General features: G+C 41.9%; 1 protein-coding gene across 7 annotated transcripts in view; it reads left to right on the plus strand.

Annotated features, from left to right (window-relative positions):
* Nucleotides 1–27,450, plus strand: part of LOC117586339 (uncharacterized protein DDB_G0271670) — a 53,390-nt gene that overhangs the window by 8,343 nt on the left and 17,597 nt on the right. For 4 of the 7 annotated variants that reach the window (XM_034276334.1, XM_034276338.1, XM_034276339.1 and 1 more), the window contains exon 3: nt 7,187–8,097. In XM_034276334.1, the coding sequence (XP_034132225.1) occupies nt 7,221–8,097 (877 nt within the window). In that variant the 5' untranslated portion in view covers nt 7,187–7,220. Of the gene's footprint in view, nt 1–6,708; nt 8,098–27,450 lie in introns of those variants that run through there. The other 3 variants (XM_034276337.1, XM_034276336.1, XM_034276340.1) reach the window with 2 other exon arrangements.

Genomic DNA, 27,450 nt, shown 5'->3' on the forward strand with positions numbered 1-27,450 from the left:
AGAGACGTCCGGTGTCTTGGATAACTTAATCCGAGTGCACTCTAGCAATAAACAAATTAAATTTAATTTATAAAGTGACTGCGACTGAGTAGTTTTTCTCCGACTGCAGCCTAAGCAAAGTACACTTCAGTTTTTTTTTAGAAAATTAACAAACAAAAACAGCGAAATATTTGTGTGCAAAAAACGACCTTAGGGTCACACACCACTCCTCTTCAATAATACCTGAAAATTTATTTAAATTATTTATAGCAGATGGCAGTATCTGGTGTATCTTTCGCGGTGCGTATATGTATCTCTGTATCTGCAAACGCACGCAGGCGCTTTTAATCTCATATGGCAAACTTTTATTTCACTTTTTTTTCCCTTTCTTGCCTTTTTGTTGTTGTTTTTGGTTTGCTGTGCGCGTGCAGTTTTTTGTCCTATAAATTGGTCGCCTGCCTGCCGGGCGTTGACTGTTATCTAACACTGAGTGCCATTATCTAAGCTGTCTCTGTGTGTATCTGTGTGTCTGCGAATTTGCGTTGTGGCACGCATGTGTGTGCGTTGGGTTCAACAACTGCTAATCACATGCCGGGATCATAGTTTTGACAGCAGAAAAAGTATTGTGGGGCGGGTAGGGGCGTGGAGGAAAATGTTCTATAAAAATGAATGAATTGTGGGGCAAGATCAGGTGATATCTTAGTTAATTAATGAGTCTCCTTCATCGAGTTCTTAAATAAGTTCAGAGTGGATTATTTATAGAAGCTATTAACGCTGAAGAATATATTTTGAGATTTTTTTTGGTAATTTATTTCGATCACATTTTGTGTGCTTTTTAATTCTTTAATGATTTATTAGGAATCTATGAATGTTTGAGTTTTGATATTTATTCTAATATTTGGAATGCCTGTACGTATTGCAGTACGTCTTTAACCATTTCCCCAGCGACACACTTTCATTAGCGTGAAACAAAAAATCTTCTACCAAGGGCACACAAAAAAAAGGAAAAAAGAGGAAGGCAAGTGAGTGATTAAATGTTTTAGTATAGCCCTCAAATTATTCGGACTACGTCAATGGGTGATCGACTAAGTGGAAAGTCTAACCATAAAAGCGAACCCATAAATAATTTTGTGCTGACTTGCACAACAAAAACGAGAGTAGAGTAGAGGAGAGAATATTTAATAAGTTGTATTTGGGAACTGTTTCGAATTAATTGAAATTGAAATTAAATTCATTTTTGGGCCATAAAATGAGAATCTGTCCCGAGAGACTGGCGTGTTTGCCGCTTGATTTGAGTTGCTGCCATAAAGCCCTGGCCAATCATCATCAAATGTACTCGGACTCAGCATTCGTAGACGCAGTTCCATTCAGTATTCAGTTCTGGCTGGACGGATGGTTGGTGCGTTTGTTGGGTAACATTTCGCTTGGCCTTTGTGACACATTTACTCGCCCCTCAAATTGGGTGCTTGATTGATGGTTTCTGTTGGGGCAAGGCAAAGTTTAAAATATACAACGATCATAAGTCGGCAGATAAAGGCTTATCGCTGGTAAAAAAAAAATAATCATTTAATTTTATGGCCAGTGCGTAAATAGTTTTGGCCAAAAGGCGGCATGGAATTTGTAGCAAAAAGTAAAAGAAAAAACTCAATTTGAAAAAGTTAAAAGTAAAGAGGAAAAACTGACAAAAACCAAGAAAAAACACAACGGAAAACCAAGAAAAATGCGGGAAAACTCGGTAAAAAATAATGCAGCGTTTGTTTTAATGAAGCGTGAACACTAGACCACATAATGTGCGGCATACATTTTGAGGCGACAACATACTATGGTGCAGATATACACACACGCGCGCATACACATATGGCCACAATTTTAGGTACACCCCTCAGGTTAAAAAAACAAACCTAATACAAAACCAAAAAAAGAAACAAAAAAAAAGAGAAAATCGTCGCGTATTTTCTTTAGGTTTGTTGTTGTTTTGGCTGCTTCTTTTTGGTGTTGCTGTTGTTTGACGCAATTTAAAAATATCCTAGACGCAATTGCTGTTGTAGTTTTTGTTGCTGTTTAGAGTCTCTGCTGTCACATTACTAATACGACGCGTTGTCTTTGAATTTTTCGTTTGCCTTTTTTCCCCTCTCTAAGTCTTTTTTAAAATCTTTTTTATTTTAATTTTCGCACGTAAAGTGCGTGACTTTTAATTAGACTGCAATATATGTGTGCGAGTTGTGTATGTGGGCGGGGGATGAGTGTGCTAATGGCCTGAGATACATGAGATACATTCGAGAACAGATAGAGATACACATTCATGTGCTGTGGAAGTTGAAAGCGGATACTCTTACTGATGGTTTTATCGTGTGGTTCTTTATGTTTTCTTGAGATATGTTAGGCAGTAATAAATGTATGAAAATAGTCCACCTATAGATACTTTTGCCAGTGGCTTGGAGTATATTTTAGATCGATTTTTAGAGGCTTAGTTAACGATGTTCTAGGGCATTAAAGATGGCAAGCTCGAGACATTTTTTTGAACCACTTTACTAGACATTTGCGCGGTAATTTTGAAGTATTTTCTTCTTGGTTTTTTAAAAATACTTTAAGGAAAATGTTGCTGTTTTTCTATAGCCTTTAAAGCTACCTTTTTCAAATTGTTCATGTGCACCCTTTAAATGTTGATTCATCATCGAGAGAAATCATTGAATCGTTCTTGTATCTATCAATAGACAAAAGATACTCGTACTTTGCCAGCGATCGATTCATGTTCTCTGCTTGATTGTTGCGTGCAAATCGCTTGTATCTTCGAAATACATTTTCTTGTTTTTTTTTGTTTGATTTTTTGTCAATATCTCAAGCGACCGATATTTGCTTTGTTGTTTAGCATCCACCTCGCATCGCAAGTGATTGAATGTCTTTCTCGTCAGTGTAACTGTGTGTATATGTGTGTGCCTGTGTGTGTGTGTGTGTCTGTCTCGTGCACTAAATATTTAAAATAGCTGCATCTTGAGTGGATTTCTTTAGCTGCTACCGTGGTTGTGGCTGTGGCTGCAATCCAATTGCTTCCGGTTCAAATCGATTACACAAAAGCGCCTCTGCCCCTCTTTGTTCCTGCCCCGCGGCAGTGCTTTCCCTGCCTTCCCCCTTGCTTCGCCTCAAGTATCTCATGCGTTGTTTTCCATACAAAATGAAGTGCACCATCGATTAGTGCATTCGTTGCGTTTCGTTCTGCAGCTTGTTTGAGTTATGCTTCGGTATCTTTTTTCATTCTCCACGCATACGCACAGAGCTCTTTGTTTTTCTAAAGAAAATTAATTGTTTTGTAAACACGTGAGTCGTCGTGAAGTAGGGGAAAATACAGCACAGGGTAGGGGGATGCATCATGCTCTCAGTTTCGCAGATATACTCGTACTCGTACTCTTGCTAGAGATACATTCATCTATGGGCCATAAGCCAGTTGTCAGTGCACTGCCACCGCCCATCAATCTTTGGCTGAGAGTATTCCCATAGAGTATTTTTCCTGCAGCCCGAAAACAAGTATATTTATTCTCGTTCAATCTTGTGACAAGTGTCAACAAGCCGAAAAAGAACGTCATCCAAAATGTATCTTCCGCTATAGATAGGTCGAAATATCATTTGTATCTACAGCTTTTCGCTTTCTGTTTGGCATTGAAATATTTTTCGTATTACCACATATGGTGTAGCTGTTGTTACAACACAATTTTGTAAGGGTTATGGCAGAGTAGCCACAGAAATCAACCCATCGAATGTATGGGAATTTGTGGTATTCTACTTCTGAGACCGATCAACTGTTAGCAAACTGTTTTGCCTGTGCTTAAACTTCCACAAAAAAAAGAATAAATCATCTGCAACTAAAACACATTAAATTTAATCAAAATGAAATAAACAATACGAACTTAGAGCAAAAAAATTAAATAAATAAAAAAACCTTCATTTTCGAAACAAAATAAACGCGAACTGGTTTAAATTTAATTTGCGATTGTTATAAAAATAGTATGTATATCTAGCATTTATGCTAATGTGCCATAGCATATTTATTTGATTAGTCTATCAACAATTTTAGCTCAACTGTTATAATAAATTAGTTTCAAGCTGCGTTAAGGCACATTTGCATATGCAAACAAAAAATGAAAGAAAACGAATAAAAGCTTAAATAAAAATCACATAAAAATTAACATTTTTCAAGCAATGTAATAAATGTCCGTTGAGCGTGTTTCCCGCTTTTGTTTTTTGTTGTTGTTTGTTTGATGTAAAAAACAAACAAGCGGTTGACGTGAACTAATTAAGTTGCGCAGCCCCCAGGCTTAGATTTATCGCCACCATCCCAACCCATAGATACTTTCCCAAAAGAGAGATACGCATTCAAAGAGTAGCTAACCCATCCGTTTGTGACTGTCAAACACATAAATTTGGCACTGAAAAACAAAAACAAAACACCCAAACATCCGAAAGAACAAAAAACATAACGAAATTTGCTAATCAGTTTGTCAGGCAGCAGTTCAATGACTAGTCGGCATGCCTTCCCATTTTAAGCTGGCGTTGTCTACGCCACAGATAGAGATACTTGTAGCACTGCTAATTTGAATTTATGTTTAGGTTTTGTGGTGTGGTTTCATGATTTTTGGGTGACTTGTTGTCAAGCTGTTGGCGCAGAGCGACAAAAGATGATTTCGTTTCATTTATCAAATGGAATGCCGCGCAGAGCAAACAGTGGGATTGATACAGGTGTAAAGTGGTCGAAAGTAGGGAATAGAAAGATATGAAATACAAGATAAAATAAAGTAATACAAATTTATGTTTGCATTTAAATATTCAAACAAATTATAGAAAAATTTGAAGCATCTCTACAGTAGCTCTCTGCTTGAAAACTGTTCCTAACCCACTGTGGCACACACTTTTATTATAAAATTAATTCATTCGCTGACCAAAGATGCCGCCACACTTCTCCGGCCCATTCATTATTCAGCTTCTTCTCTCTGGCTTTGAATGTCGCGGATTTTTTATTATTGGGTGATTTGGACATTAATTTGATAGGTAGTCAGTGATTGCCACTTAAAATGGGTTAAGTGAATATCCAGGTTTTTAACGGATATGCAATCAAGTCGCTAGTCAAATTATCTTGCCTCCCCTGGAAGTGTTAGGCGCTGAAACCATCTATTATTATCCGAAGAATACGTACCCCCAGGTGGAGTCGTCTCTTGACTTTCGCTTTCTCATTCAACAATAACTGTAATTATGGATCTGCCGTACACATTATGCGGTCCTAAACACACAGCTTTTCGTTATTCATTTTTTTGTATCGCTCATCATAATTTGTGCGACAGATGGAAGCGATCCGATCCGTTGGGGTGGGCAGACGGGAGTCGTAAAACCTAAAAGATACATTTGTAGGCTGCCACCCAAAGGTGTGATTTTTATGCCCCTATCTAGGGATTTTGGCTTATTTCCATCTTTGGGTTTATTTTTATATTCTTTTTGGGAGTCGCTTTTTTGTTTGGTGATTTTTATGCTCTGCTGTCGCTGCTGTTGGATGTGGTGGCTGTGGCCTGCCCCTGCCCTTTTGCCTTAACAGAATTTAACATAAATTCTGCTGCTGCTGCTGCTGCTGCTGGTTCTCCAGGCATAAACAATGTCTTGAGAACCGGCCAAAATGTGTGCCGAGCTCCATGCATATATCTTTTATATATATATAATCATATATCTGGGTGAAAGGGAAGCCTTTCTTTTGCTGACAAACTTGCAGAATATTTTGCTGATTTGTATATTACAAATTTATTTAAATTCTCAGATTTATGGCGTATTTTTTATGCCCCTTTTTACGTCTCTAAATGCTGCCAACATTTTGCGCGTTTTGTGAGCGTTTTGAAACGCCTAAAATGTACATATATGTATTTATGCGTCTGTAAGTTTGTCTGTCCTTTGCTGTAGGGCCTTTGCATAACTGCGCAGACAGAAAGGACAAAGCAATTAACATTTTCTCTTATGAGTGGTGTCTGATTTGTTGTCCCTGCATTTTTGTTGTGGTTTTTTTCGTCACTTTTTGCACTTAAATGCTGCATAGAAAATGAAGCTGTGGCATGCCGCTGCTGCGTAGGTTTGCTGAACACGTGCCAAAAAGGCAGACATCAGCCACAGGCACTGCCGCTGGGAGTCTAAGTGCAGTGGCAAACGTCACTCAGCCTTCGTCCCGCAGTGCCGCCTTAGTATCTTATAGATACAGATACAAATGCGGTCCTGTGCCGCTTGTTTTTGGCTGCAGTTAGTGCGTGATTATTTTCAAATTCGACACAGTTTTGTGTCGCTGCCGACTGCGAATTGTATTTGTTGCTTTGGCGAAAGTTTATTTTTAAACAATTTGCTGTCGACAATCGTGCGAGTTTTCCCTCTCGTTTGGTGGCGGGGGGGAAAGTGTTTTCTTTTTTCTGCTTTTGCGTAACTGCTCCCTTTGGGCAGCAGCAGCGATGCTTCCACTTTATGTAACTTCTTGATGAGATACAATTGTATCTGTGAGCTAAAATAAACTGTGCCAGTTCCACGCCACACTCCTCTCTGTAGGTCTTTTTATAGAGCTATTAATTGAAATGTCAAAAATTGTCTTAGAATTTATTTACCCAATTTTGGGCTTAAGTTTCGCGCAGGCAAAAAAATCCAAAATTTGGTGACCTCTAATTAATTTGTATCTCAATCGATAATTTATCTCGTTTATGTGTTCTCTTTTTGCAGGCAGGAAGCGATGTGTATTGCGTCTGACATGACACGAAAGTCATTGAAGATGATAAGATGCATTATCAGCGGGGAAGACGAAGATGAAGATCCGCAATTGAAAAGTGTTAAACGCGTTCACGATATGATAACCTAATTTCCAATTGAAAAAATCATTCAAAACAGAAGAGAGTGGGAGAGAGACGCGACTCGACTCCTAAATAAACTCTACGAAAAAAAAAACATAAAAAACAACGAAACCAAAACGAAAGTAAAAAGGCAGCCCCAGGAACAACGACAAAAAAAGAAGAGATTTCTTTAAAGCAAAAGGGGCGTTCGTACGTTGCATATGTTTGAAGGGCGTGGCGCCCAAGCAACAAACTATAAACAACCACACAGAGAGAGCGAGAGAGAGAGGGGAGGAGCGAGGTGAACAAATTTCATATAAACATTGAGTGGAGAAGAGTGGCAGAGAGCAGAGCGGAGAGCGGAGAGCGAAACTCTTGTGAAATTCCCTCAAGTTGTGATCTTTGATGCGAATAAACCTGCGCTTGGACTGGAGGGCCCTGGCGCTGCTGGGCGCCCTCCTTTCGTGTCTCATTGCCTGGCAGGGCTGTTTGGTATTTGCAATGCCAATGTCTTTAACAACGATATCGAACCAACACATAAACAACAACACAAACAACACGAAGAATACGAACAACAGCCATTCAAATAGTACTCGGTTTAGTAATAGTAATTATCTAAAAAGTGATCATAGTCGTAGTCAATTAGTGAATGTAAATCAAACAAATCAAACAACAAATCAAAGTATTAATGCTGAATTTAATCAGAGTTTAAACATGCAAACAACTGCCATACAAACAACAGAAGAAACAACAACGACAGAAGGAGAACTAGAATCCACATCACAATCCTATGAGCAGGAGCAAAAGCAGCAGGATGATGACGATGATCAGCAGCTGGAGCAGCCTGGGCTGGGTTTTGTCATCTCTGCGACAGCAAGTGCCAGCGAACATTTAGCGGTGCTTTCACGGACCGAAAGAAGCATCCGACATCAGCAGAGAAAACATCATCATCCGGAGCAGCATCATCATCTGCAGCAACAGCAGAAATCCCAACAGTCCCCATCAACGGCTGATAATAATAATTTCATTGGTTCGAAATCGAAAAGACTGAATAACTCTAGAAATAATCTAAACATAAATAGCAGTAGCAGTAACAGTAACAGTAACAGTAACGGTAACAATAGTCCCATCAACAATTTGGATCGCAATGAACGCTCCACTGTGGCACAATCGCATCTTGCATGGACTTCACGCAAGATTCAGTTGTACATCAAAAATCGCATACTCCAGCTGCTGCGCGACGGCACTGTCAATGGCACACAGGACGAACAGAGTGAATACAGTGAGTACCAATAATATCTTTCAAGTGTGCGCTGCTGATTACTCACTTAGCTGCCACTCTTTTTAATTTGTATTTTTATTTTTTGTGGACTAAATAAACAAGCAAATAAACTAATGTCTTATGGCATTACTCTCCTATGAAATATTTCGAATATTAGAAATAATACACGCCCACGCAGTCGTCCAAAGATATATATGTAGTATGTACACATGTACGTGTGCATGTTCCTATAGGTGTAGCGCCAACAAGTTTAAAGTTCTCATAAAATGCTGTATAGAGGCCTCTGCGTAACACGCACCCAAAAAATCTGCCAAAAGAAATCTGAAGATGAAGGAATGAACGCTAGAGAGCTGCAGATTAAGACCAAAAGATGACCATGATAGAGGTGGATTTTTAATGTAGATATCATAGTTATTGCTGAAATTTGTTGGGTGCTTTTGTTTGATATTTTTGCCGTGTAAGACATTCCATAGAAAAAATATTTGGGACTGGCTAAAATTCTATTCAAATTCACTACTCCAAGACACCTAAATATGCGTAAATATCAGCAACTCTAATGGCATTCTCACCACTCATTAGATGCCCTAAAAAAACACCTCCTCCCGGCTGTTACATACCTCACGTTGTAGTCTTATATACCCGCCTAATCCCCAGATGACCTGCCACAAATGCTAGATATTCTAGTTTTTTTTTTGGTGCCTCTGTTTATGTTGAGGATCATTAAGTTAGACACTTGATTTGGCAATACTTTGGACTATAGAGAGCCAAAGCATAGGATGTAAGAATGGAGGAGGGATCGTTGTATTATTTGGCATATAAATTCTTTTAGTGTGGAGCGGGCTAAGGGCATAAATCTTTTAGTTTAATGAACCGCTCGGCCTGATTTCCTCAGTTCTCAGTTCTACCAGTCGCTGCCTCTGCGTCTCTCCCTCTCTCTGGGGAAATACATAACCGAATGACTCAGACACAAAGAGGTGTATGTTGAGGTCTCCTTCCCTCTCTTAATTGTGATTGTGATCATGCTCAACGCCGACGATTTGCATAACTTTTTGTAAGCGAATTAATTTACGGCTGCATTTTCATTGACTCTTTTTTTATGTGGGCCAATTTGCAATCTCTGATAAGTAGTCACAAAAGAAAACAAAAACAAAAAACCAAAACCAAAACCCAAACTTGTTGTACAACATTGAAACATCAGGAGGCGGATTCCAAAGAGAGAGATTGCCGCATAGATTGTATCCGGATTTTGTTTTACTCCGTCCCGACACCAGGAGTATCTGTTGAGCTGCGAGTTTCAGGTGTTAACTTGATTCTCGACTGGATGTGCCTCGCGATAATGCGACTAAAGTGCGATAAGATTGAAATTACTCTATAAAAGAGCTTTTTTATAAGGCCTCTTCCACCTGCACTGGCTGCATTCGAGATTTTCTCTTTCACAAGCCACCGAAAATTCGGAGGCAAAGCCAAAGGCCCGAGCCATTTGTGTTTATTAGTGGCTAAGTGAGGACTTTATGGCCTCTAAATTGTACAAAGTGCAACAAAATCACGCTCATGCCTCTCAAAGCTTCTGCTCTGGAGTGGGCCATAATATAATAAAGTTCTTTTTTCTATTTGGGCTATGGCCTTGATAGAAGAGAGATTGCTGCTGATATGGCACCTCACAAGAATTATGATGGCATGATGATGATAAAAGCGAAAGTGTGATGAAAGATTTTTTGTGGGATAGGATAGGATTTTTGTGCATAGGAAGGGGATAAAATTGAAGTATTTTTAGATTTTTTTGGGTCATTTTTTGGCTAGTGGAAAAGTCTGTTAAAACTTCTAGCATACAGCGACAACTGGCTGTCAAAATATAGTTGTTTAAACTGCATAAAAATGATCGAACTAAATGCATTTTTCATGCCGTCAACTTTAGATGTCAGCATCGCATTGAAGGCTCTTTGTCAGCAACACTATTTCATATTTAACTCCAATTCATACCTCAACTTTAGCGCCATATTTAGCTCCTTCTTTAGTACTTTCTTTAGCTCCACTTTGAGCCTCATCTTTAGTCATACTCAAGTCTCCTCTTTAGCTCCAATTTCCTCTCTTTCTTGAACCAACTTCAAGGCTTGCATGTGGAAGCCACAGCTTCATCTTGCGATCTTCAAGCAGCATCCATGTGGCACAGCCTCATCAACCAGTTGACCTCCAAAAGTCGGAGAGGTCTCAGACAGTGCAGAGGCTCAACTCCAGTTGCGGTTGCCACAAAAATTGCTGAAGCGGCTAACGGTGTTGGAGTGGCAAGGAGAACCCCGAAACCCGATCCCTTGACATGGGGCGTGCATATTTTCATGATGATATATGGAGGAGAGTACTCGTACTCCACGTTCATCTACCGGCGGGCAGGCAGACACTAGCGGACATGGGCAGGGGACGGGGCACCAATTATGCGACTGATTTAGTGCGTGGTGCGATGCCATGGGATTCCATTGGATGCCAGAGAGGTGTGAAGTTGAGTGAAGTCCAAAAGTGAAGCTTGGAAGATGCTAAAAGCTTCCGACAGACTTTTTTGATAACTTAATTTACGGCACGTCGTGGCACGTTGATGAAGTGGCTCAGAGGCCAAAGAGAGACTCGAAGTATTTGGCCAGCAAATACCAGATGCAAGTCTGGACTGGCATTTACTTTCACTGTCACTGTCTGGGATGTGTCAGAGTGTAAATTGGCTATTTAAATACTAGATCTTCAACATTACAATTCATAATCAATGCAGAGGCTGTGACTAAATTGTTTGTCCAAATATTTTATGTTAAAAGTAGTCTTCTGGTTGGGAAAGGAAAAGCGAATGCATTCCAATTATGTTTCGGCATCCAAAGAACTATTCTTTCACATCAAAAGGCACCATTTTTATGGGGTTTTCTTAGCCCAAAATGCCTGTAAATTGATTCAGCAAATTGAATCAATGATAATCCCAGGAGATCATGATTAATACAGTCTCCCGAGAGGGAGATCGCATAAAAGGGAATTTCAACATGTTTAATTCCTCAGCGAAGAAGTCTATTATATCACTATTCTCACATAATACAATAAATTAATTTTACACAAACATTTTCATGCTCTAGCTACGTCACAGATAGAGATACAGATACAGCTACAGATACAGATACAAACAGTTCTCATGGTACAAGGAGGCTGCCTCTGTTGCTGCCTTTTCTTGTGGCTAGACGGCGACGGCAAACAAATTTATTGTAGAAATCTTTCAGCGCAGGAGGAAATGGTTGTGGCAGGCTAGAGGAATATTGTGATACTCTACGAAAATGAATGAGGAAATTGGAAGTTTGGAAAGAGCAAAGAGGTAATGGATCGTACATATGGGGTACGTTCTTCCATGGAAGGATTCTACTTGAAGTTATTGCATAAAACCATCATTGCAAAACAAAGACAAAAGTCAATCCCACGGAGATATTAGGGAAATTCTTTATCCCAAACAACCGAAGAGTGCTGCTGTATGACGCGCCTACTTGTTTCTTGTATCTTTTTTCGCTCATCTATCATTGAATATTTCTATATTCTGACTCATTTGGTACTCTGAGCAGCTCTCCTATCTTATCAAAAGCTATCTTATCCCCGCATTCTACCTATCGGTTTCTGCATTTAAGCATTGCTAAAAGCAAATCTCTCTTTCCCAGAATTAAACCTCTTTACAATGCCAACAGACTCTGCTCCATCTTAAAGCTTACCATATTTTGGAGCACATGTACAACATTTTCATGGGGTAACTTCCGTGTCCGTGTGTGAGTTTTGGTGTGTGGGTGGCGTGTCGGACAGACAGAGAGACACTAAGAAGACAACACTTGACGGGCTATTGTCAGCGAGGTGGGGCTCATCATCAGTCAGATAAATGGCAGGACTGGTATGGGTCTGGTGTGGCACCACCAGCAGTAGTACCAGAAGTGGTGCTGCTTGGTGGCCATTGGTGGTGTTGCTTCTGGGTGATTTATGCTGACGGAGACCTGCGAAAGTGTTTTGTTTCAGATAAGATTATGCTACGCATAGGAATAGTTCTCTAGAGAGCGCAGAAAACATGGAGAGTGCCCCGCAGATTATGGCAGAGAGTGGAAGGAACGCAATATGTCAAATGGATTTGCCGCATAGTTTTCTTTTTCTTTTTTCCGACTTTTGGCGTGGGTAAGAGACACTTTTCCGGCAGCCAAGAGTTTTCTTTTGTTATTTTTAGACAGGTGGCAATGAACTGTATTTAAATGTGCTTCTGTGTGCCTCAGTCTCTCTCTCCCTCCTGTTATATAAAAAGGTCTAGGCCAGGTATTATACACATATTTAGTACAAATTCGCTTACTTGCCACATTCATTATTGATCCAACCACCAGCATTGACAAGAAAAATGTTAAATTATGCGTAAAATGCGTAAAAAAAAAGAAAAGAAAACGATTTGGTAAACGGCCCCCGAAGTGGATGGTTTATGATCTCGGCCCTCTTATATAAATTATAATGATTAATGACATTTTGCACGCAGATCTCTGCCACAATCTCTGCCGTTGCTGTCGTTCCTGCTGCTGTGGTTATTGGCGTTGTTTTACAATCATTTTTACAAGCAATTCATTTTCACCCAAAAAGACGGCGATCGCGGTTTGGGGGCAGCAACAACAACAAAAATGAAACGTTGCCCAGTGGCACAGAAAAAATAATCAACCAAATGGCCACAGACTGGAATGAGGTATGTAACTTTGGAGGTTTTACAATAAAAATACAAATAATGCAGGTTGGCCGTGATACGGGGCGTATGCTGAATATGAGAGGGGAAGCTTATGATTTTAAACGACATTTAAAAAGGGTTCATGTGGTTTAAATTTGGAACTGAATGGTAAAAAATCACCAAAAGAGCATCCTATTTTTCTTTTAGCTTGTCCCTAGCAAATAAATCCATCAAAGATCCAAATGGCAAACACAGACTTTCTTTACACAGTCGGACATGCCGACAATGCCACTTTACACACATCATTTACTCCCATTTTTTGTGAGTGTTTTTTTCGTTTGGTTTCGTTTCGTTTGCTTTTGGGTTTTGGTCGTTTCGAAATGTGGGGGGGTTCGCATGACGGCGTGATATTTTTACCAGATATCTGCCAGTCCGTACGAGAATATATAGACTATAGACAGTCCATACCGACACGTTCATGGTCATTTGAGTCGTAAATCTCTCTCTCGCTCTTGCTCTTTTTGGGGCCTCCAGACACGCGTCTCTCATGCTCGTAGAAGAGACAGAAGGGAAACCTACAAACAATTTGGGTTACCATGGAAATTGGAAGAGTTTGAAAGGAAGGCCTAAAGCAGAGTCGGTAAGGGAGAGAGGAGAGTTTGGGAGACTAGGGAGAGGCCAAAACAAGTGCAAAAACATTCAAAAACAACTGAAAAACTGGATCAATTTATTAATGCACTTTGCATTTTGCGTTGGCGATTTTTACACGATTTTTCCCCAATGGTAATTCCAACCGGATTTCGTGCAAATCAAGTGATTAATTCACATTACAATTCGTAGATTTGTGTCCTCTGGTTATTTCACAAACACCTTAAGGCTTAGGCTTAGGCCAACACCATAGATTTTCCCCATCCAATGTGCCAGACACAATCATAAATATCATATCATAGTTTGTTATCTCTGTTGTTTGTTGGGTCTCTAAAACTGTGTCACCTACTCCACAAAAAGTAGGTCTTTTCTCCCTCTCTCTTTCTGTGCCTCGTTGCTGGGGGGGATTATAAATTAATTGCACTGTAATTGCCAATTGCTTGGACAACCGTAAATCTTTAGAAAAAAAGACGAACTAATGCAGCAGAGGCAGCAGGCGGCAGCGATAGCCAGTTGATAAGAGAGTCTGTGGGTGGGGAGCAGAGCAGGTGAACCAACGCTGGAGAAGGTATGGGCATTTTTGAGTGAATTTCAATGGGGGATGGAATAGCTTTTGAAGCAAAAAATTGCATGTGAGATTATAGATGAAATCAGAAAAGAAGGAAGGCATCAGCGGAGAGAGAGAGAGCTGTCTGGGAAAACCTCATGGACTGGGCAGGCTTGTTCCAAAAGATCCTTAAATATTTTGTAGGTCCTTTAAAACCAGGAATAAACTTAGTTCATTGCAGTATAAACTCTGTTATAAGTATTGATTCTTTATCCAAGAGTTTCTCTCTTTCCCTAGGCATATTTTTGATTGCTTAATTCGAAATGTTTGTTTATTCCAGTCCGAAAAGTTTATTTGTTCTCTTTCTGCAGCTAAAAGTGCCGACAGATTATGATTGAAACTGAATGTGATGTACAAATGAGGAAAACCACCAAAAAGTTCTTTGATGGCCAGGCCAAACTGATGAATAAGTTTCCAAACTTGCACTGCCCAAAGTTACCTCAAAAATACTCCACTTCAAACATTATAACCTCATAGCTACACAAACTCTATAAACTATCTCTGCCTCCCCCCTGTAGATAGACATTTAAGCAAGCACATTTTGGTAGCAATCAAAGTCTTAAAAGTGAGTTTTGACGAGTGTCTCAAGGATTTACTTTTTTCTCTGTCTCTGTCTCTGTCTCAGTGTGTGCGCGCGCGCGCAAGTCGCAAACAATTTATTAGCAACAATTTGTGGACTTGTAAATGACATATTAATGATCATAGTATTACAGCAGATCCCACAGCCAGTAAGAGGCAGGCAGCAAACAGTGCTACATGCATACAAAATACACAAAAAAGAGAGAGAGAGAGAGGAGAGAGAGTATTTCAATTAGCAAGCGACGTACCGGAGTGGCATTATGAATCCGGTTTGAAACGAAAGCCGCGACATGGCTCTCCCATGGGAGCTCTCTGATGGCTCTCCTTGGATGGCGTACTCCTTGCTTGATCTGTAATATATATATATATGTATATATATTGTATGGCCTGTTCGCACTTAATAGCTCAAGTTTACAGAGTCATCGACAAATTGCCGGGCTAATCTCGCACACAATTTTTGCAAGCCACAAGCGTGGGTCTCTCTCTCTCTGTCTCTGTCTCTGTCTCTGTCACACTCGCTCCTTAATATGCGCGACTATCGATGGCCATAAACAATTTTAGAGCGGCGGGGCTGGGACAACTTCACATACTTGTATCTGTGGCTACTGGCAACCCGCTTGGGTTAAGTGCGTGTGCAATTTCCATAGATAAAAGAGAGCGAAGAGCGGGGGTTTGTTTCGTCTTTTTGGTGTAAAATAGATTTAACTCTAAAAATGACTTCCGTTGGGAAAAGTGAAAAGCGAGGAGCGCCTGCCCAGTACGAGGGACGCACGACTAATGGCTGCAACGATATCTTGTAGATACATTTCGTGGCGGTGCCGGTGGCAGTAGCAGTGTGCCGCTGGCGGTGCCGCCTTGTGTCTTACAAGTAGGAAGTGAACCCAATTGAGGTGATGACACACACAACATGGAGAGCAGAGCAGGGAGGAGTGGGAAGAGAGTAGCGGAGTAGTCCCAGTGCGTGCCGATGTTATGCAGTGTATACAAAAAATTCTAACAGTGCCATCGAGGGTGGAGACACGGGGCATGTGTCTGTCTGTTTGAGCGGCCTGGGCCATTGACTCGTTGCTGCTCTGCTGTTCGTTCCTGCCTGCTGCTTTATTTAAACTAATTGACGCCAACGGGTTGCCCATGGATTGCCACGGGTTGCCCATGGGTTGCCCATGGGTTGCAAGGTGTGCGGGTGCCAGCCAGCCAGACAGCCAGACAACTAGCCAGCCAGCGTCGAAGGTGCAATTGGAAAAGTGTCAATTGTGGCGGAGCGTTCCAATTGATGAGCCACAGCTTCCCTACCCCAGCCCCTCTCCCGCAACCGAACAATGAGTTTCAATTAGTATCTATGACGGGATTATCCAGCCATGGCATTCCTTTCCTCGCTGTAGTTGGACCTGAAGCTTGGGTGATGTTCTGCGCAATGAGGAAGTCTGAATGGCTTTCTGATTGAACTGAATGGAGCCCTGGCATGGCAAGGCGTGTTATGAGCTGAAAAAAAGAAGGTTTGAGCCAATGCAGAGGAGTGTTTGGAATGGAATAGACCGCGTAGCTACTTGCCTTTATTGGTTATTGACTTATACTCTCCTTAATCATGCAAATATTTGGCATATCGATAGTTAAAAGCTTTATATAGGAGCTCACCAAGTGGGATTTAAGTAGGTGGATAATTGTGATATCCAAAGAACTTCCACCACCTCTTCTACCCTCTTCACTACCTCAATATTCCCGTCCTAATCTCTCTTTTCCCCAATTTACTGCCCATTTCCAAAGAACCTCTTTCAATGCACCACAAATTCCATGCAATATTTGCCCATCATTTTTCTTCCGCATATCTCTACGAACATGCAGAACATCTCGCCGCGTCTTTTGCGGCCACAGATTGTGAAACTAATTAACACATTCAAATGATGGCGGTGATGATGATGATGATGAGCGGGTGCTTATGGCCAACTCAAAGCTCTTTATGAGAGCACTTTTCGTCGAAGATCAAACACTTTTCACAAAAGATGCGGGCGGCAGACAGAGCCAGACATGCCACACAAAAATGTTTCCTTGGCAGCTCAATTTTATGAGCGCCACTAAAAGTGCTAAAAGAAGCAACCAAGTCTGCGATGGAAGACTCTTTTCTGCCTCATCTGTTTGTTTTCAATGGCATTTCTTTTTGGTCAATAGAAGGAAGCATGGGATTCATGGGATTCGCAAACGAGCTTGCTAATTGCCCAAGGGAGGAGCTGAGCCAGATCTTTATTATTTACACACAGACGAACACACGGAAGATCAGCAGCCGTGGAGATACTCGGTCTGCTTGCTGCCTTCATTTTTATGGCCAATTTTAATGGAATTGCATAATGAGGCACTGCTGCTTACCCAGTGACCCACAAATTGGACGACTCGAAAGACTTTCATAAAAAAAAAGATTGGGCAAAAAGACCACCCACTTTGGGCAGGGGCAGGGGACAGCAGCAGCAGCATAAGGGGACGACAATAAATTTTAAACGTTCAATTGAAAGTGCTCTTCAAAGCGCCCCAAGGGGCATGCGACTTGTTAACTTGTTCAACAGTTTTTTTACGTTGACTTTTTCCCTGTTGGGGAACTCGTTCTTCTTTTTTGTCTTTCTCCTTGTCTCGATTACTTCATTATTTGCTTTGGTGCCTGCACTGATTGACCCATTTATCAGAGAGAATGAAACTACCCGTAAGTCTGTGCATTTATGAATGATAATTCAGATGCTGGAAACGGACGGACAGACAGCCGGACAGCTTCCATTAGCATTCTACAATGTAAATAAATACGACAAAAAATCAAGTCGCCCACCCAAAAATCGTGACCACTCCACCGACTGACTGTTTGTGCATGAATGGAAGATATCACATATCGGTGGCTTAATAAAAAATTGCATAATTCTGGTCATAGACATTAAATTTATGGCCATGCCTCAGTCGCCTCCTCCTGCCCTGCCACAGTGGCCACTGTGGCCGAGCATTGTTGCATTTTATTTTTGACAGATTGTTGACAAATGCCAAGTGGAGTTCGTTTCGTTTTGGTTTGTATTGTTGGGGTGCTATATGCTAATTACCTTTGCAATATCTCTCTGACAGTCGCTGTGACAGTTTATCCGACTACCGCACACGACTCCCACGCAGACGGACAGCCAGCAAGACAGACAGATGAGAGACCCGAGACCCCCAGGCACTTGTGATCTATGGGAAATGCCTCTATGGCCCCGCCCTCTCGCCAGTGGATACAGATCCAAATTGTTGTCGTTGCCGTGTGCCAAATTAGCAGCGATCGCAGGAGGAGTGGGAGAACTGCTAATAGATTGGAGGTCTCAAAAGAACGTGATCTGAGGTGATCTGTCAAAGGCACTTAGAGCGCAAAGGGAAAGTGATTTTTGGTGCTGAGGGAAATGCAATAGCAAGATCAAAGTGAGATTGGGATCAACCTGGCTGTGTTTTTTTGGGATGCATTAAAAAGTTATAGCGATCTTTGATCGCGAATATCACTAATAAGGAAATCAACGTTAAATAAGTAAGGGAAATGGTTTAAGAAAGATCTTTGTCTTTGCAGAAGATCACTCATGACAATCACTTACTAGCGAAAATAATATTTCGAATGATCACTGATGACCGTTAAAGGTAATTTTCATTACCAAAACTCAACAAAAATCGTTAATAGATCACTTTCTACAGCTTTTTTTGATGATCTCATGATCACTGTTACGGCTAATTTTTGATGCTAGTGCGCTGATCACCTTCATTTATTGCCTTCTAATTGTTCTTTCGTTTATCCCAGATATAAGTTACCAATTTGGATTGCTTAATGCTGATGTTCACACTCTTTAGGTGATCTTTTCATATCTAAACGGACTTACAGCGATCTCTGGCCATCTCCAGCACTCACTCCAAAAGAAAAACCAAGCAAATTCCCTTCAAGAAGCCACTGATTAAGTGAATTATAGAAATGAACTCATTACAAGAAAGAACTTCTTTTGTGTGAATTATCCCCTTAAGTGGCACGGCACTGCTGTAACCCATAATCCAGTGCACTTAATCACCATTCATGCAGCATTGCAGAGGAGCATCGCAGCGGCACTCAACGCTGCTTGACATTAGCACGAGCCACACGAGCGACCCGCATTACTGGAGGAGCAGCATCTTTCCCCTTTTGGCTTTCATAATCACAGTCCTAAGCACTTGAACACACACTTTTTCTTCATTTTGTAGCTCCAGAGATAGCTCCATAGTTCCTTTAGCCGTGGGTGGCTGCCAGCTGCTCTTTTGTAATACGAACAGGGAAAATTGATGTACTTTCGGTCAGAAGATCAATTAAAGTATTAAAAACTATTTGGTAGCTCTGTCCGAGCGCCATGGGTGTCGATTGAGGCAGACACACACAGATGATTGCAGATTGTACATCGAACTGTAGAGATCTGTAGATCAGTTCGCCTGAGGGGAAGCTGCTACTCTGCTGCGTGCTGAAAGCTCCAGCATCAATCAGCTGATGTGTTCCCCTCTTTTTGGGCCTGCCTTTTAATTGCTTTGAAATTCTCTCTTGCTGGACAGGCTGTGCAGATAGTGATCTGTGGAATCGAACGGTGCTTTGATTAGATTCAATTCGAATGCCCAAATGCCAAAACCCCACACACCACACCGCTGTCATGCTTGCTCGCTTTTCCATTCATTTTAGATACAATTTTATTTCTGATTGAGATTGAGCGAGCTGCCCGAGATGCTCCTCCGATGTTCGTTGCCCGTTGTCCGGGCTACCCGTTTGTCCAGTGTGTTGATGTGGCGCCTGTTCAACCTGTTGATTTGCTTATCAGCCCCGGAGAGCATGTTGCATGTTGGGGCCAGGCCAGGCCTGGCCAGTCAGTGGCAGTGGCACATGGACAGCGGACAGTGGACAGGCGGCGGCTTTCCACACTCAATGGTTGGTCATTGCCTATCGCAGGCATTACATCAGCAAAGCTGTCGATATTTACATAGTCTCTTCACTCTCCCCCCTCTCAACACTCTCTCTCTCTTACTGTGCCTGCATTGCGATCTGGTAGATTGATTTGTATCTTGCGCGTCGTCTAATGAAGATAAATGCTCACGGATTGGCCCAATGCTCAAAAAGCTGGGCGGTCTCTAAACACTAATTGATATGACTATCAGACGGGGGCGGAGCGGGACGGTTAGTTGCTGGGTGGTTGCCTAAACCGATCATTGAATTTATTTAATCAATTACTTTCTTTTTGGTGGGCAGACAGGTGTGCCCCCAGCAGGCGAGTGTCGTGTTGTTTGAAGTTTGTTTTCCCCTCGGTCTGTGCCTTTATTTTAAGCATTTCCTTATTTAAAATTTGATTAATTTTAGTGGAATTTTAGTGTGTTTTTAGTGGCTATTTTGTGCAAATAATGGCAGTAAATGTTTCATTAAAGACGCTTTGAGGGGAATTTTAAACCATTTACAAGCCGCCAAGGAAGAAAAATACCCTGTATTAAGACAGGACATTGTGGTTTTTCATTCCTAAATACTTCCAGGAAAAATAAAACTCAGTTATTGATTGACCCATCCTGCAAATTCTTGAACTTTCATGATCCTAATTTAAAAAGAATTAGTTGAAAATCCCAAAGCATCTCAAGAATAATTTAAAAGTTCCTATTTTTACTCCGCTCAAACATTTTCCAACTTTCCTAATCGAGAACGCCCCTCTTTTACCCCCGAAAAACTCCAATCGAATCGAAGATCAAGTTCATCAAGTTCCACTCTCTCTGCTCATCAGGCAATGAACCAAAAACTTGTATTCCATTTTCACACTTTGGTTAAGTTAAAGACATCTGCTCCATATAATCTGTCAGATCAGCGGGGAATCGGAATCTGCCGAGAGATATATCACGCGGTGCACCGTTACCCTGTGCGTGTGTGTGTGTGTGTGTGTGTGTGTGTGTGTGTGTGTGTTTCCCATGAAAAGTGATTTCTTCCAGCACACAAATCAAAAGGAAAAAGTGGAAATAAAATAGAGACAACTGCCACAGAGGCAAACGGACAGCACTGCACACGGATGTGGGCTGTGGGCCAGGTCTCATCTCAACTGAGATCCAGTCGTTTTAGCCATTGAGAACCCGCTAATAGAAAGAACACTTTGAGTAGAGGCCAAAAAGCGTTACAATTTCCAAAGGTGTGAAAATGTGCAAAATGCGCGAAAAAGAGGAATCTTCTGGGGCCCCTTCCAGCATCTGTACAAGAAATTGCAATTTAAATGCCATAAATTAAAAGGAAAAGCGAAGATACACTCACAGAACACACCGCAGAGCACCAGAAAGTGGCATAAATAATGCCCGAGGACCAAGGAATTGACGTCGACGTGCAAATGAAAATGAAAATTGAAATCGTAACGCGACAGGAAGGAGGCAGAAGGCAGGCAGCAAGGAGGCGATTTTTATCGCTGAGCTGGAAATCGCGGGCGCGAGTCGCGTCGTCTGGGCATGCCCTGCCATGGCCTGCAAGTCGCCGACGGGGTGATAAATCTTTCTATTAGCCAAAACTGCGGGCCACGTAAGGCCAGAGCCAGAGCCAGGGCCAGGGCCAGACCCCGACCCTGAAGGCTCTACAAACCTATCGAGTGGAGAGTCGCGAATCTCGAGTCTCGAGCCTGTGGCCGCAGCTTTGTTAGCGCCGCCGCCGACGCGACTATTCAGGCGATTTTAATCGCACCGCTGCATAATTTATAAATCCATTTTAATCAGCCGAAGCGAGAGCTGCAGCTCTGCAATTACTTTGTCTGCATTTTAAACTCTGTCTGGGGGGGAATGGCTAATGGAACATGGAATTGTTGCCACAGCGGGGCAGGTGTTCCTTCGAATGGTATGGTATCTCTCTGCGCTACGTGGTCTAGGTGTGTTAATTCCAGCTCCTCTGAGCTCATTGAGTTGTCAGCAGTCGAAGGCGACTGCTGACTGCGACTTCATCTCCAAGTTGTCCATGATAAATAGCCGGCAATTATGTCCATGTCATCCGTTCGTAGTCTGCAGATTCGTACGTACCCAGTGGATACTCCTCTGATATCCCCGCCCCACCTGATATGCCATATGGTACGCGGTATATATGCTAATTGAATAAACACGCCGACACACAAAAGAGTGGTCGAGAAAGCCGAGTGGAGTACTCGTACCATACCAGCCATAACTATAACTACATGTGTACATATGTGGTTGTGTACCTTAAGTTATGCTCTGCAGAAATTGACACTAATCGGTAGACTAAATAGCGAGCAAAAAAAACTACACCAAAGCAGCAGCGACTTGCAGGCGTTTTAAAACGCGCGCGCGGTTTATGCTGCCAGAATGATGATGGGAATGGGAATGGGATTTAAGGCAAGTCAAGGTATGGATACTGTGACTAGAGATATGGGTAAGAGTGTTGGCAAATTTATAGGTTTATCAGCATTTTTAAATGCGTTTTTGGCAGCGGGTTTTGTAGCTTTTTTAATCAAGTCGCTAAGCGACTTTTTAGAATTTTTTTAAGCGGCGTTTGCAGCGTTTTACTACAATTTGTTGCTGTCTGTTTTTCTCTAGTGTCTCCTATCATTTCCTGCATATTTTTCAATTGAATAGCTATTGATCTTGGAGTTTTCTTTTGCCTCTATGAGCAGACCCCACACTAGGTCACTCTGTCACTCCGCGATGTCAATCGTTCAGCCAATCACAATGCCTGCCTCCCTTCCAGCCGCATTTGCTCTGTGTGTTAGGAGTCTGTATCGGGAATTGATTTCAATTTTCTCCCAGTGATCTGATGACTTACTAACTTACTGCCAGAGCAGCGAGAGAGAGAGACAAAGGCTATTTATTGAACGCGATTTATGCAAAAATATGGAGAATTGTATTTTTAAGTAAAAGAAGTAAGAAAAAGTTTGCAGGGTCATTAACTGTGACTCTGGCGGCGGTCAAATTCATAAATCAGTGGAAAGAGAGATAGATAGATGGAGAGTGAGAGAGAGAGAGAGAGAGAGAGACAAGAATGCAGTTGTGAAGTTCTGCAGGGACTGTACCTCGATAAATTGATGATAGGCAGCTGCTGGTGGGTCGATGGATCCAGTGATGGGATGGGATGTTGCGATGGCGATCCATTGACTAATAGTGTTAGATTCAGCTATGGCCGATAAGCGTTTTGTTACAACACGAAGACGACGACACACAAACACATACAAACACACAGGAACGAGTGCTGCATGCACCAATTGCCATCAATTATGTTGATTAATAGTTTTTCCTTTTCTTTTAATTTTTTTTTTTTTTTGCTCAGAAGAGCCAGAACTGGTCCTATCAGGCTACTCAGCCTATAAATAAATGTACGAAGATGGTATATTCGCACCACGCTTATCGGTTATTGATCGCACCTTATCGGCAGTACTAAAAGTTTTTGACTTCCGTTGGAGTTTGGGCTGGAGAATATAATTTTAAAAGGGGTTTACTTTGGCTTGGAGAATTTCTGCAGCTTCTTCTTATGGCTTACATTTCTGCCACCAGTGCGAAGTGCTGTAAGCTTTATGTGTGCATTTTCCGAGCATTTTTCCCACATTTGAATCCATTAGATGCACAAACACAGACCCCACCCAAAGCAAAAGATGCCACAGACAGACAGCATAATTGGTACAGAAAGATACATTAATTGCGGCATGCAACATGTTGCTTGTTCACTGATTAGCTGTTGAGTTATTAAGCAAACACAAAGATATGGAGAGGCAGATGAAGATCTGATCTATCATTCAGAAATGTTGCAATCAGCAGTCAGGCAGAGTCTGTGTGGCATTTATGCAAACAAAGGTGCCACAGGGAGCGTGGAAAAGCGAACGTTGGTTGGACAAGGATTGACAGGCGGACATGCGGACAGGCAGACGGACAGACGGACAGACAGCACTTGCAGGAGAGAGCGAGGAAGACTGGGGACAGGCCACCACTTGACAAAGACAAAGACAAAGCCAAAGCCAAAGCCAAACAAAGCTCAAAAGGTTTCATTTGCTTAATGTCAGGGTCTCTGCTCTGTCGCTTGGACTTGAACTGATTTATAATTGCGATATGTCTGTCTGTCTGTTCTTTGCAATGCGATACCCTCTGAGCGTTTGCATATGAAACTTCTTTTTGCTTTTCTGCAAATAAATAAGCGCCTTAGTTGAGGCGATGACAGCGATTCGCGTCCGCTGTATAGGCGACAAGTGTGTAAATTGAAACCCATTTTGGTTTCACAGAGAGTGAGAGAGAGAGATGCCACAACCAGTACCAGATCGGACTCTAGATGGGTGTTAAAAGCGGGCAAGGGCAGCAGATGAGAAGGGGAGGAGCAGCATCGATTGGACCACCGACTGTGACCGTGCCATTTAACAGCTACTAAAAAGCCAAGCGATCTCCAAGCAATCTCCCAGAGATCTTCAAGCTCCTGCCAACTCTCCATCTCATTTCATCTCACACCAGACACAATGCTGCAGCCTCCTCCTCCTGCTCCTCCTCATATGCTAAATGCTAAATGGAGTATCTCCCTCGTAATATAATAAAAACTTCTTCGCGTAGACTCTTTCCTTACCTTTTTGTTTTATTTTTATTGCTGCGCCGAAGTTTTCATGCCCTTCGATCGATTATTTTCCTAGGGAGAACTAAAACCCGTGGAAAACTTTGTGTAAACTATCAATGATAGAGGTCAAGAATAACAAGCAAACTATAATTAGCTGGATTAAATGGGGAATTAATTGATTTAATGGGTCTAAATGGCTAAATGGGGTACAAGGGAAGCTCATGGAAAGATGATTAGGGGGGAGTGTTGCAGTAGAAATGAATGAATAAAATTGAGGCAGAAAGGTAGCAGAAGTTAAACAGACCCAAGCGGGTCTTAAAATCATCTAAAAAATATATGAGAACGCAACAGAGAACCTCTTCATAAGTGCAGGCCCACAAACACCTTTTCATAGCTAATATCTGCTCCTTCTGATCATACCCTTACCCGTCTGTCTGTCGCTTGAAACTGCGGCAAATAAAACGCAAAAATAAAAATCAAAACAGGCAACAAAATATGCGTAATTATCGGCAGACTAGGCTTCAAGCTGGTAGCCATTCAGTTTTGAGCCACAACTCTAGAGCCACCGAAGCGCAACGGGGATGGTGTTTGGAGTCCGAGACGGAGTACCCACAGGGCCTTTGTGTCTGGGCCGGCTGTTGTTGTTTTGTCGGGCATCCTGGCGCTAAACGCTAAACGAGATCTGCAAAGAGCCAACAATGCGATAAATTACCCGGCAGCTAATTTAAATGGCAACCGAATGGGGAATGGGGAATGGGGAATGGGAATGGCGGAGCCTGCTCGAACGTCTCGAAACCCAATCGAAACTAGATCTGATTAACTTTGATTTATCGTAGGTGGCAGGCAGCCAGTCGAAGTCGAAGTCGAAGTCTTGGCTAAATTTAGACAGTGCTTGGGCCTAGTTCTGGGCCTCAACTTCATTAGCGAGTGACGCGCGAGAAGGCGACCCCGGTAGGACCTTTTTGAATTGAATTGTACGAGTAGGAGAGACTTCTGCCAAGGCGTGAGCTTGAGTAATCTGTGGGCGTTTGCCAGGCCACATTTTTGCACTTTGACTGCTGCTCGGGGATTGCCATTCCCTTCTGCTGTTCCTGCTATGCCTAGGCCAAGTTTAATGGCCTTGTTAGCGTTGTGTGTGTGTGTGCAACTTCCTCGTGCAATTTGCATGCAAATCGTTGACATTACTTGGGAGGAGGATATGACTCCCTCACGACTCACAAGAGCAGGAGGCCTAGGCCCACACTCTCTTCCTCCTGCTCCTCATTTGCATGAAGATATGGAACGTGCCTAATGGGGAGTGTGCCTATGGGGGCGTGGCAACAAGAAAGGCCTGGGCTGGGGGGATATCTCTCTCTTTCTCACAAAAGTTCAATGCCATTCAATGGAGATTTTTGTTTTTTTTTTTTTTGCATGTTTTTCCCCCATAAATCGCATGCAAAATTCCATTACTCGTCGAGCAATTTGTCAGCTCTGATCTGCGAAATTGCAATTAAAGCCACTAAAAACCCACAACAACAACAAGTCGAAGAAGGCATAAATTAATTTTCGGTAGCAGTGCCAGTCCAGAGCATAAGTATTATTGGTTTTATCAGACGTTTTATACGGATTTTCAGTGGCATACGCACGCCAGTGCGGCGCCGCCGACATTGATCTTGGCACATGTTCGCCTTAATTAGACTCAAAATCTGAAGCAAAGAGGCAAATCCAAGCAGGCCACAAGCGGGGGCAGGAAAGCCAACCATTAAAATGACAAAATACCACCAGAGAGCGATTTCAGTTTCAGTTTCAGGATGCTCCTGCGGGTGCACTCTGAGAAAAATCGGAGTGCTGAAATATAGAGAAAATTTTAAATATAAGTTTTTCATATTTTGTATATTATTTTTAAGGAGAAACAATGCTGATCTTCTGAGGAAAACTTTGGAAGGTACAAATATTTGTTAGGGTTTTAATCAGTGCGTAAAATGGATTTGATTTGGAGTTTTCAGAAAAATAAAACCTTGCTCTAGGATCGTATAATGAAAGGAAATTTATGTCCAACAGTTTTGTAATTTGTTTATATTTTATTTGCTTTAAAATTCGTTTTTTCCGTTCTTTTCTGCTGCACATTTTATGCAAATATATTTTATTCCATAAAAAATGATAGCTTTTAGAACATTTTCTGCTCCTCCTTGCTCCTAATTGCGCAAGATTATCCACAGCATCAGGCACTCCTGTTTGTTGTTAAATTTTCTCCCAGTGCATCCTATACCTGTGCTGTGCAGCTTTTGTTGGCTGTCTGCTTTGCGCGATTTCCGTTTCATTTGTCATGGCATTTACGAGTACAACTTGTTTCTCAACACTTTTTAATCAGGCAGTGGACAAACGAACAGTTAAGGTCGTCGGGCGGATCACATTAATTACACTAAGAGCTAACTAAGGGCCAGTCAGCACCAAGACACGTAGCCACCATTAAGAGGAGAGCCTGTGAAACTGAATCGGCATCGGAATCTGAATCAGATCTTTGCGCTTGGGATCCGGCAAAACGATCTGCTTTTGCATGCTAATGAAAGCAACACTTCGGGCAGGGCATGAGGAGAAGGTACTACTCCGCAGCTGATTGCCAATTAGCTGATTGTGGTACGTGTTTTGGCAATGGCAACGCAATGACTGGCCTGGCATTGCCCAAAAGAGTTATGTGATCGATGCATGAACGCGGTCATTGGGGCAAGTGCGTGAACAGAAAGCATTTTGCTGGATGGGAAACCTCTCTCCTTCAATCAATCATAAGCAGAGATCTGCTAACAAGCGCGCAAAGAGTAGTCTGCTGTGTGTGTGGGATCCACGCTCTCTTTGGGTGCTTATCTTTCGAGTACTGTACGGCAGCTTCCGCCTACAGTTCCGACAAATGAAAAGCCATAAAATTAATGAGCGTCCCCATAAAATGCACTCGAGTGTGGGACAGAGCAGAACAGATCCAACCAGCACAGAACAGAGGGAAAACTGTCGCACAGTGTACGCAGACTTCAAGAAACTCGCAGTTTATAACGTATCTGAGGGAGTGCCACTACGACTCATAATTTGTAATGCTTCTTTGGTACGTAGCGCCTTTTGTTTCATGTTAATCCATTGCATTATTTACGCATTTCAATTCTCTGATTTATGCAATGCTTTAGTCCATCTGTATATGGTAGCTGTGTCTATGGCTGTATCTATATCTTTATCTTTATCTGTTGCTCCCAGCGCAAACAAACACACAAAAACTGTCTGAAGTCATGGCCTACAAAATCTAGCGCAAATTATGGC

This window comes from Drosophila guanche, unplaced genomic scaffold, assembly GCF_900245975.1.
Source record: "Drosophila guanche unplaced genomic scaffold, DGUA_6, whole genome shotgun sequence".
Taxonomy (NCBI): Eukaryota; Metazoa; Arthropoda; class Insecta; order Diptera; family Drosophilidae; genus Drosophila; species Drosophila guanche.